Source organism: Sciurus carolinensis (assembly GCF_902686445.1).
Source record: "Sciurus carolinensis chromosome 19 unlocalized genomic scaffold, mSciCar1.2 SUPER_34, whole genome shotgun sequence".
Taxonomy (NCBI): domain Eukaryota; kingdom Metazoa; phylum Chordata; class Mammalia; order Rodentia; family Sciuridae; genus Sciurus; species Sciurus carolinensis.
The window spans coordinates 1,242,154-1,254,383 of NW_025920112.1; the positions used below are offsets into that span (position 1 = coordinate 1,242,154).

Here is a 12,230-nt window from a genome sequence, read left to right on the forward strand (position 1 = left end):
AAACCTAATGTAGTTTTTATTTGCATTTCCTTGTTTGCTAGGGATGTGGAATATTTTTTCATGTTTTCTGGCCATTTATATTTGTTCTTTTGAGAAATATGTGTTTAATTCTTTTGTCATTTTATTGTTTGGTATTTTTTTATTGAGTTATTTATGCATTTTGGATATTAATCCCACGTCAAAGGAGCAGCTTGAAAAGGTTTTCCCCAATCTGGGCTCTGTCTTCATGCTCTTAATAATTTCCTTAACTGCACAGAAGCTTTTTAGCATTCTTAATCCATCCATCCATTGATGGGCATCAGAGTTAGTTCTGTGTTTTGGCCATTGTGAATTGTGCCACTATAAACATGAAAGAGGATGTATTACTATAGTATGATGGTTTTACTTCTTCTGGATAAATACAAAGGAGTGAGGTAGCTGGCTTACATGGTGGCTCCGTTCCTAGATGGTTGGGGAATCTCCGTATGCTTTCAAGAGTGTTTGAACCCATCTGCAGTCCCGCCGACAGGGTACGCGTGCACCTGGCCCTCTGCATCCTCACCAGCGCTCTGTGCTCTGCGTTCTTGGTGATTGCCATCTGGAGTGGAGTGAGACCAAGCGTTAGTACAGTTTTGACTTGCGTTTCCCTGGTTGCTACAGATGTTGAGCATCTTTTCATATATTTGTTGGACATTTATGTTCATTCTTTTGAGAACTGTCTGTTTAGTTTTTTGCCCATTTATCATTTGGGTTATTTGTTTTTGGTGTTAAGTTCTGAGTTCTTTTTTTTTTTTTTTTTTTTTTTGCGGTACTGGAGATCGAACTCAGGGCCTTGTGTTTGTGAGGCAAGCACTCTACCAGCTGAGCTATCTCCCCAGCCCCTGAGTTCTTTTTATTACCGGAGTATAAATCCCCTGTCAGAGGAGCAGCTGCCAGACATCTCCTTCATGCTCTTGTTTCCTCTGCTGTGCAGACACTTTTTAAAATGATGCTGTCCCACTTATTGATTCCTGCTTTTATTTCTTGACCTTTGGGAGTCTTGTTAAAGAAGTTGGTGTCTGTGAAAATATGTTGGCCTGTTGGCCTGTTTTCCTCTAGCAGGTGCGAAGTTTTTGGTCTTATTCCGAGGTCTTCGATTCACTGAGGGTTGATTTTTGTGCAGGGTGAGAGATAGAGATCTAGTTTCATTCTCTTACATATAGATATTCAGTTTTCTTGGTCCCATTTAAAAAAAAAAAAAAAAGCTGTCTTTTCTCCACCCTATGTCCTTGGAACCTTTGTCCAGGATCAGATGACTGTATCTGTGTGGGTTTGTCTGTCTTCTATTCTGCTCCTGAGGTCTTCCTGTCCTTTTGATGCCGATGCACTGGAATTTCTGTTACTAGAGCTCTGAGGTCAGGTTTGGGTGCCTCCAGATCACTCCTTTTGCTCTAGGATTCCTTTGGCTACTCTAGTTTTTAATTCTTCCACATGAATTTTAGGACTGTTTTCTTTTTCTTCTAGTGCTGTGGTGAATGTCAATGGTATTTTAATGGGGATTTCTTTGGATCTTTATCATGCTTTTGGTATTATGACCATTTTGACAATTTGTTGATTCTGCCTATCCAAGAACACGGGGATCTTTTTAACGTCTAGGTTCTTCAGTTTCTTTCTTCAGTGTGCCAGTTTCTTTTTTCATTGTAGAGGTCTTTCATCTCCTTGGTCTGTTTTATTCCCAAGTATTTTATTTTACTTGTTTTTGGTGGTTACTAGAAATGAGATGGTTTTCCTAATTTCTTTTTCTTAGCAGATTCATTATTAGAGTTTAGGAAAGCAACTGATTCATGTACATTGATTTTGTTTTCTGCTACTTGGCTGAAATTCTGAAATTATTTATGAGCTCTAGAAGTTTTCTGGTGAAGTTTTCATTGTTTTTTTCTTTAATTTGTTCTTGTAGCGTAGGGCCGTGTCATTGACAGAGACAATTTGAATTCTTCTTTTTCTATTTGTTTTCCTTCAAATTCTGTTTCTTACTTGATTATTCTGGCTAGAATTATAGGAACCATGTTGAACAAAAATTCTGAGCATGGACATACTCTTCTTGTTCCTGATTTCAGAGGGAAGGATTTCAGCTTCTCTCCATTCAGTGTAATGCTGACATTGGACTGCTTGTACAGCCTTTATGATATTGAAATATGTTTCTTCTGCCCCTAGTTTCTCCATTATTTTTAACATGAATGGGTGCTGGATTTTGCCAGAAGCTGCTTCTGCATCTATTGAGATGATCACGTGATACGTGTACTCCATTCATGTGGTGAAGTATATTTATTGATAAGCTTATGCTGAGTTAACCTTGTGTTCCTGATGCTCAGCACACCATTATCCTGGCAAACTATCTTTTAACTTGCATTTTTTAAAAAATTTCATGTTTCCATTTTTATTCGATGTTTCCAAATGTAAAAACGTTGCAATTCTTACTCCAGTTATCTCAAAGGAAGCCAGGCACAGTGATTCGGTGAGACAGCAGACACTTCTCTGCTTCAGTTTTGCTGCTTCTTGTGATGGCGCGATGGGCAGGAAATTGGGTTGCGTGTGCTTGGATGGAAAAAATGTCATCTTTATGAGAAAAACACCACACAGGGCCGCTTCTGCTTTGTCTGCAAGTCAGATTACAGTAGCTTCTTGTTTTTCATGAGGGACGTAGGACTGAAAAGTTTAGTTGCCCAATTGTGTTCAACTACCCCACAGATAAGCACCAGTGAGTCTCAACATGTGGCAAGCTCTGGAGGGTCAAGGTGGTGGACACTGGTCACCTTTGGTAGATTCCACTACTTAACCTGGAAAAGTTGACTTTTCTCTTAAGCAAATCTGCTTGGGGCTTTCCTTGAATTTTGCTAGGTTGGGTCCCGCAGAACACAAAAAAGATTTAAAAGTGAAAACTGTGTTGTGCTCTGTAATATTATTCAATGTTTTGCTAGCTGAATAGATAAGATAGCTGTTTTGCTAAATGGCAAAATCTTGAGGGCTCTACTTAGACCAGAATGTTCCTGACCAAAGAAAATCATACAGCAGTATTTAAAGGCTGACTTTTAAGAGATGACTGACATTAATACTTTACATTTTTACAAGTTGAATACATAGTCCAAGAGTTTATAAATTAATTTCATGCTTTATTACCTCGAAGAATTTCATGTATATGATAAATCCTTTCAAATACTCGTGATGGTATTTTGGGAGAAGCAGTCCTAGTCCATTGGTGATTAATACAAAGTTTCAATGTGTAGGATTTTTAAATGTCTCTTTTTTTTTTATAACACCCAGCATACATAACCTCTGCAGGAAGAAAAATATAAAAATTCTGTGTGATCATATCTGATTATAACACATAATTTAGAATAAAATGTCACTGGTTAAGTTTTTCTATCTACCCCTTCCGTGGACAGCATTGGTTTGTGAAATAATATGTATATTCAGTTCAGTTTGCCATCATACTCCCTGTAGGACAGTCACCCCTGCTGGCCCGAAGGCGGGACCCCGATCCTGTGGTAATTGGCAACAGTGCAAATTAAACAGAGGATGGGTCACAAAATTAAAAAAAAATGTTTTAAGAGTAATTTCCATTGAGGCAAATATGGTTCCAAGGTATTCTCTGTAAAGGGAGATCAGAGATTCAGGAAATTGACAACTGAGCATGCTAAATAAATTATGTGAACACTGTCTTCGTGGTGAGATGTGACTACTACACGCGTCCTCTTAAAAACATTTCTCTAAAACTCACCAGCTCTATAGCATGATAGCTGGTGTTGAATCACTACTGAATTTTAGGGGCAATGGCCTTAGCAGGACGACGGGGGCACAATACCAGTTATGCAAATCCAGACAAATGAGTCAACAAATCTCCAGAGTAGCAACTGAAATCCTTTGCCCAAACCACTACAGGACCATGCAGAAACAGCCTGAATGTGCAACTCGTGAATTCAGATCCTGATCCCGTGAATCACGTGTGGGGTGGATGGATATCTTTCACACCAGGAATATTTTCACTGATTCCCACGGCAGGAAGACTGGGTAAAGGTCCGTGCTGCAGATGAGAAAGTAAGGAAGGCAGGACGCGCCCGCAGTAATGAGATCTGAGAAGAGCCCCCCGTAAATGGACAGAGATCAAAACGAAACAGACGAAGGTAAAATCGGGCTGTGAGGACCTGACAGAACGGCAGTGGGGCACGATCAAGGCAGGAGTAGTTCCGCACGGTGTTGGCTGGTTTAAAGTTTTACATGATTTTCTGTTTTAAGAGATGATCAGAAAGCATCTGAAAAGCATGCAAGTTATTCGCAATCCCGGAAGAAACAAGCAGAAGGTTCCCAGCCTCCTGCAGATGTGCCCGGAAGTGAAGAGCCTGCCCTGGGAGGCCACCTGGTAGGGGAGGGCCGCCCAGCTGGCTGGACCCTCTCAGGGGTCTGGTCCAAAGGGGCTCCTCCTGCACAGGTGGGCTTCAGAGAGGCCACCCACAGTGCCACAGAGCCAGCTCCGAGGGCGTGACAGGAGCCGGCCTGCTAAGGGGTTCAGAATCAGAACATGGACTCAGTGTCTCTGGGGACACCCTCACTGTGTCTGGGTGGGGAGGCCACAGACCACAGCTTTGGGGGGCAGGAATGCCTGTCACAAACACGCTGCCAGGTCCCAGCTCGGGGGAGCACTGAACGGGAGGCCCTGTGACAGGCCGTCCCCGTCTATGGGGAGAGAAGGTCCGGGCAGTGGGGGTCCTCCCTGAGTCCTGAGGCAGGGCGCTCTGTCCCGCAGCCCCCTCCAGCACAGAACCGGGGGGCGCCCAGAGCTGCTCTGGTGGACATCACAGCCCACCAAGGCTGCCTGTACTCCACGGGGTCAGGGAACCAGTGTGGGATTTAGCTGGCTGCTGAGCGCATCTTCTCCAATTAAGCACTGAGTCCGGGAAGGTATCCACACGGTCCATTCAGGGACAGGGACCCACTGTGACATGGGCCTCAGCTCCCACTTCCTGATCATTGGCCTCCTGTATGCCTCTGGGGGACATGGTGACGTCCCAGCTTCAGTTAAGCACTGCTGTCCCACAGTGCCTGAGTTCTGGTGGTGTCCTTGCCCCTCATGCACACTCACCCTGGTAAGGTGTGGGTTCCTGTGCAGGACACCGTGGGGAAGGTGGACAGCACGGCTTTGTCCCCGTGAGGCTGTTCTGAAGTGACATGCAGCCTCCTCCTGGTCCAGGTGGCTCTCACGTCTGCTGTGGACTGACTGCCTGTGACTGAGTCCAGTGACTCAACTGGACTTTGTTCTAGGTCAGCGAGAACATGGCTCACTTGCATCTGTCTTTCCTCTTGGGCACCGTGCTCTGGGCGCCCGTCGCAGCCCGTGACAGAATGCTGTGTTTGCGGCACGGCCTCCGCTGTCCACCTGGCAAACAGGCCCGCACCCCAGGCAATCAAGGGCAGCCTCAGGGCCCACGTCCCCCTGGGATTCAGTTATCCCTGGGCAGCTTGGTTTCCCCAGCAACTCTGGCTTCTGCTGTGTTTCTGAGCTACGGAGAAAACAGCCAGAGAGCACTCTGCATTGGAGGCCTCCTGGGACAGACCCCTTCCTCACCGCCCTGGTGACGCCCACTCCCTCGGGCTTCCCAGGAGGACGAGTGGCCTGCACGGCAGGTTCACCCCAGCGTTCCAGCAGCCTGAACCTTCTCTACTTCTGTCACCAAGGCAGCGGTGCATGTCACTTCGCTGTCCCGGGAATCACCTTGTGGTTCACATTTCAGCAAATCAAAGAAAAATGGCATTAGTGCCTTGGTGACGTCAAACCTGGAGTCTGTGCGGGGGTCCCCGTGAGCCCCTCTGCACTGGCCCTCACGGGTCCCTGCCGTCACCATGCACGTCCTCGGTGACTGCACCAGAGCTCTTGTTAATCAGCACCATCACGTGGAAACTCCCTTCAGCCTTGAGAAAGCGCTGAATTTTCCTTATCAGCCAACTCTTCAGTATGTGTATGTTTTTCAGTTGTGTTTTGTTTTGACTGTTTATTAATTTTCTAATAACCAATATTCTGTCAATCAAACTTTAAAAATCTATTAACCTATGTCCTATACTCGCAATATTTCTACTTCTTAGGTAAACATGTACTTTTAAATTGTCTTCTTGATTTTGAAATCTGCTCATGCAGCATAGAGCAAAATGGTTTTCTGAAATTGCACTTTGCATATACCTTAAGATTTCATATGAATGGCTTTAAATTCCACAAGTACTCTAATTATTTTAATTTAATTGACAAATGTGAACCTTTAAAAATCATTTTGCTTTTTACATTAAATTTGCTTATGCACTTTAAATTATGTGTATTTCAAAGTTGTCATCAATAGCGACAGTAGAATATGACAGTTTGAAATCCCGAATTTTACAAAGAATGTCTCTTCACTGAAAATGTATCTTAGGATACAGTATGATAGACATTTACTTTATAAAGAGATTGACTCGAGTTGACCAGATTTAATACACAGGCAGACCTCTGGGTTTAATCTGTTTGTGGCTGAGAGAGTTGAGCCTTCACTCAGGAGAGCTTGTGAGAACTCACAGACTTGAAAAGGAGCCACCAGGTTATTGCTCTAACCTGCACATGAGGCTAATCCACGTACCTGGCTGTTCAGGGCTTTTCTACAACAATGACAGATGGGTCCAGTCAGGGGACTTGCAGATGCTCTTCCAGCAAGTACAGGACTGATTCCGCATGAAGAGAGCTGGCTGTGACCACCTCTTCCCTAGTTGACATTTCGAGTTTATTTCTTTTATTTTCCAGATAGATTGAAGAATTAATTTGACACCTTATAAATCTCACAGTATAATATTTTTAGGATTTAATCTTGTTCAGTTTCAAAATAATATAATTGACTTACTTATATACAAGATATTATATGTATTTCATATAAAATATATGATTTGATGATGCAGGCTGCATCCTTAGCACTGATATTGCTAAATATTTAATCAATAAAAAAACGCCCAGTCTTTACATTCTCAGGAAATATCTTGAACTCTATCTAAGAAAGCATGCCCCTACTAAAGTTCCTTACAAAATTTTCTGGGGGGATGAGTAGAAAGTGTAGTATAAAATCGAAAGAAATTGCTTTATAAGAGTGAGTCCAGCCTCAAGAGGAGGATTCCACAGCAGACAGTCTGCCCGGCAAAATCCAGACAGGCAGTATCTTGTCCAGGTTTGAAGGTCACTGGGCAGAACTGGGGCTATCCTCTAATGTCTCCTCACCGTGCTCCTGAGTGAACCTTTCTTAGTATGACTCTCCTCACAGCTTCCTTTACCTGTTTGTTCCTGAGACTGTAGAGGACGGGATTCAAGAAGGGAGGAACCATGGTGTAAAATACAGAAAGCACCATATCCTGGAGAGCCTCTGTGGTCGCTGCCGGCCGTAGGTACACACAGGCAATGGAGCTGAGGAAGACGGACACCACCAGGACGTGAGGCACGCAGGTGGAGAAGGCCTTCCCCTGCTCTTGAGCGGGGAACTTGAGCACAGCTGAAAATATGCGCACATACGACATGGCGATGAAGACAAAGCATCCGCCGCAAACCAACACGGCAGAGACGAGAATGGAGAGCTGGTTGCTGGACGTGTCGGAGCAGGAGAGCCTCAGCAGGGAGGGGATGTCACAGAAGAACTGGGGGAGCGTGTTGGAGCCGCAGAAGTTCAGCACGAATGTATTGCCAGTGTGCGCACCCGCATAGACCAGGCCACTGAGCAGAGACACCACCGTCATGCGGACACAGAATCGGACATTTATGATAGTCGAATAACGGAGGGGCTGGCAGATGGCCACATAGCGGTCCCAGGCCATGATGGTGAGAAACAGAATCTCCACAAAGGCACAGTAAATGACCAAGAAGATCTGGGCTGCACAGCCAGCCACAGAAATGGCCCTGTTGCCCGTGAGGGAGTTGACACAGGCATTGGGGACAGTGACAGAAATGTAGCACATGTCCAAGATGGACAGGTTCCTGAGGAAGAAGTACATGGGCGTGTGCAGGTTCTGGTCAGCCGTGGTGACGGTGACAATGAGCAGGTTCCCTAAGAGGGTGGCCAGGAACATGAGTAAGAATAACATGGAGTAGAGGAACCTTAGTTTCCAGCCTTCAGCAAAGCCCATGAGGAGAAACTCGGTCACCATGGTGGAGTTGGCCATTTTGTGGAGATGCTGGTCAGCTGGGAAGCAGAGGAAAGGAGACAAGAAGCATTAAAAGTCGACACACCCACCTGAGATGCTTTTCTTCAAAGTCATTGTTTTATGTCGTTGTTTCTGCATTGGTCTCTCGATCAGCTTGCCCACTTCTGAGGAGATAGTCCTCAGTGCTAAAGGGGTTCACTGTCCCCCATAGCATCGAGTTTTGAGGATGCTATACATGTGAGATCCCTGTGTTAGAGTAAGGTTAGAGTCCCACTGAAGTTTCATCAGGAGCTGACCAGCACATCTGGGTGGATGTGGACAGAGCAAGGACTAGCTCTGTGTGCTCCAGAATGATCTGCCTGTCACCAGGAGACATGCCTTGAGGCACAGTCCTGTCTGTAGGGGCAGAAATCAGTATTGAGAGTTCCACTCATTCCTAAAGCTTGTCACAACTGCCAGAATAGAGGTAGGCTGCTAATTCACATGTGATTTTACAACGGTGTTTTATGGAAATCTTTTGATTCTTGCAAATTATGACTCAGTCAATGCTTGGAGAAAAGTCAAAGCTGTGACTGAGCTTGAAGTCACAACTCAAGCTGAAGTAAACCTTGGTAAGAAAACCCCATGCAATCACACGGGAAAGTGAGCGTGGGACCTTCCTCGTGACCCATACTATGGGTGTTTCACGTACTCTACGCAAACCTAGATTCTTACCGCTAAAATTTATACTTTGTAATAAAATGAATGGAGGCATTTCCTGATCTTTATCTTCTGAATGTTCCCCGTTAGAAATATTTGGCTTCTTATATGGTCATTTTGCCATCAAAATTTAGAACTGGTTTTGGTACTGGTTCCACAGGATAGCGATCTGAACACTTAACAAGCAGCCTTAGTTCTGAATTGTCCCCCGCCCCCACGTCCCTGACTCATTATCTCCTTGCTGTCTTTCCTTGCTCCGTGGCTTAATACTATGCTTCCCTCTTCTCTAGAACAATTTTTTCTGTTTTCAATTGGCATGTGCAATCTCATAATGCAAATTCTTACGTACTATGTTAGTTTTGTAGGAAACTGGTAACACCACAATTATATTAAGTGTCTCCACCAACAGGAGTCATTTACTCAGGAAGAATCAGTCTCCAAGAGAGCAAGCCTGTGCACCTCGAATTGGAGGTTCAGTAGCGTGAGGGCAGCTGAGCAGGGTCTGCCCAGCAAGCCCTGTGCACAGTGCAGCTTTGGCCTGGGTTCTGCTGGGATCCTTGGCAGTCAGTCTCCTGCCCTGGGTCCTCTCCACCTCATGCTTTGCTTTCCTCTCCCAGGAGGTGACTGCAGGGATCTTGAAAGCCACTGCCAGAACCCTTCTCTTTGGTTGTTTTCCTAATGTTCTGTTGATCTCAATAACCTTCCCCTCTAAGTTTTACGTCCAGAAGAGTAAGAATCCTCTGCGTGTGGTGTGTTCTGGCTTCTCTGTGTGGTGAGTTCTGGCTTCTGCATGTGGTGTGTTCTGGCTTCTATGTGTGGTGAGTTCTGACTTCTATGTGTGGTGTGTTCTGGCTTCTGCATGTGGTGAGTTCTGACTTCTATGTGTGGTGTGTTCTGGCTTCTATGTGTGGTGTGTTCTGACTTCTGCATGTGTTGTGTTCTGGCTTCTATGTGTGGTGTGTTCTGACTTCTGCATGTGGTGTGTTCTGGCTTCTATGTGTGGTGATTTCTGACTTCTATGTGTGGTGTGTTCTGGCTTCTGCGTGTGGTGAGTTCTGACTTCTATGTGTGGTGTGTTCTGGCTTCTATGTGTGGTGTGTTCTGGCTTCTATGTGTGGTGTGTTCTGGCTTCTGTGTGTGGTGTGTTCTGGCTTCTGCATGTGGTGTGTTCTGGCTTCAGCGTGTGGTGTGTTCTGGCTTCTGCGTGTGGTGTGTTCTGGCTTCTGCATGTGGTGAGTTATGGCTTCTGCATGTGGTGTGTTCTGGCTTCTGCGTGTGGTGTGTTCTGGCTTCTGTGTGTGGTGAGTTCTGACTTCTATGTGTGGTGTGTTCTGGCTTCTATGTGTGGTGTGTTCTGGCTTCTATGTGTGGTGTGTTCTGGCTTCTATGTGTGGTGTGTTCTGGCTTCTGTGTGTGGTATGTTCTGGCTTCTGCATGTGGTGTGTTCTGGCTTCAGCATGTGGTGTGTTCTGGCTTCTGCGTGTGGTGTGTTCTGGCTTCTGTGTGTGGTGAGTTCTGACTTCTGCGTTTGTTGTGTTCTGGCTTCTATGTGTGGTGTGTTCTGGCTTCTGCATGTGGTGTGTTCTGGCTTCTGCATGTGGTGTGTTCTGGCTTCTATGTGTGTTGTGTTCTGGCTTCTGTGTGTGGTGTGTTCTGGCTTCTATGTGTGGTGAGTTCTGGCTTCTATGTGTGGTGAGTTCTGGCTTCTGCATGTGGTGTGTTCTGGCTTCTATGTGTGGTGAGTTCTGACTTCTATGTGTGGTGTGTTCTGGCTTCTGCATGTGGTGAGTTCTGACTTCTATGTGTGGTGTGTTCTGGCTTCTGTGTGTGGTGTGTTCTGACTTCTGCATGTGGTGTGTTCTGGCTTCTATGTGTGGTGAGTTCTGACTTCTATGTGTGGTGTGTTCTGGCTTCTGCATGTGGTGAGTTCTGACTTCTATGTGTGGTGTGTTCTGGCTTCTATGTGTGGTGTGTTCTGACTTCTGCATGTGGTGTGTTCTGGTTTCTGCGTGTGGTGTGTTCTGGCTTCTGCGTGTGGTGTGTTCTGGCTTCTGCGTGTGGTGAGTTCTGGCTTGGTCTGGTCGACAAGCTTCATTACCTTTTCCTTTCCTCCTCCTCTTCAGGAGCATTGCAAAAGCATTATGATCCTTTTCTAGAAAGTTTGTTTCTGCTGAATCCCCGCTTGTGGAGCAACCCTTCCCAGATAAGTCCTGTGAGTGGCAGCAGGACTACGTCCATCTGGTTTTTCCCTGCTCAAGTTTCCTGTCACGCTAGCCATGCTGTCCCTCTGAGGACCATGTGTCCTGCTAAGGTTTCCTGGGAATCTCTGAGAATTGCCTGTGTATCCACCTGATCTGCCACTCAGTTGTTCTTTTCCAAAAATTCCCTCTGTGTGTTGTGACTGCTTTTGTGTTATGATTGCTTTTGTGTTATGATGTTGACTTCCTATCAATGTCTTTTAACTTCTCTAGAAAATTTAGACATACACTTGCGTGCATTTTCCACGTTTAAAGTAAGCAAAAGTGACTTGAAAATCAAACTTTTAAATGAATAGAGAGCATAAAGCAAGACTAATCCCCACGTTTCAGGTTCCACATTAGCTATGAATGCTCTGCTCCCCCTGACGTGCCACTGTGGATTTAGAAATCCAGCAATAAGATATCGGATAAGACTTCTCTGTGATGGCACTCTCCAGTTTTGCCTTATTCCTCTTATAAAATCATTTTCTTTGGAGCATCAGATAAGTTGGGCCACTGGTTGAATTCTAAGCAGAAAGCACTCACTCCTGAGGGTCATGTGTTCTCCACCTGCAGCAAAACGGTCTCCCCTGCTGGCTTCTCCAAATCTCAGCCTGAAAAGTGGTCCCCACAGATTTTTCAGGCTGGCAGGCTTTCAGGACATCTTGAGAGGAAAGCAGGGACAGTTTCAGGTTGTGTGAGCTGGCTGGTGAGCTCTGCTTCATATAGAGATGTGGGCGGGTGCGTGCCTGCCATCCCCAGAGGCCTCTGGGAACACAGCACCCGCCTCCTGACAACAGCAGGCAGGCTCAGGAGTGCTCCAGGCAGACAGTGCTATCCAGAGCACAGGCGAAGGACCCGTCAACATGGGTTCAAAATGGTGGACATGGGGTCGAGGGTCACCTGTGCAAGTGTGTGTGGTCATGGATCAGGTACTATGGAAACTGAGAGCGCAGTCCTCCCCTGTGGTTCACCGTGGCTTCTGTGTGTGCCCCAGAGACCAAGCCCTATATTCGGAGGAGCCCAGTGACTAGCCTTGCCCTGAACCTGCTAATCTAAGGTGGCCTTCCCATTCCCTCTCTGAATGGCAGCATTTCATATTTGCCACGTTCAGTGTGAGAGAAAGTGCTGAGGCTCACT

At 45.8% G+C, this 12,230-nt stretch overlaps 1 protein-coding gene across 1 annotated transcript; it reads right to left on the minus strand.

Moving 5' to 3' along the window:
• Nucleotides 1-7,236: 7,236 nt before the first annotated feature.
• Nucleotides 7,237-8,172, minus strand: LOC124973380 (olfactory receptor 14C36-like). Its single transcript, XM_047537332.1, has one exon. It carries the CDS (start codon nucleotides 8,170-8,172, stop codon nucleotides 7,237-7,239), a length of 936 nt encoding a protein of 311 aa, XP_047393288.1.
• Nucleotides 8,173-12,230: the final 4,058 nt, after the last annotated feature.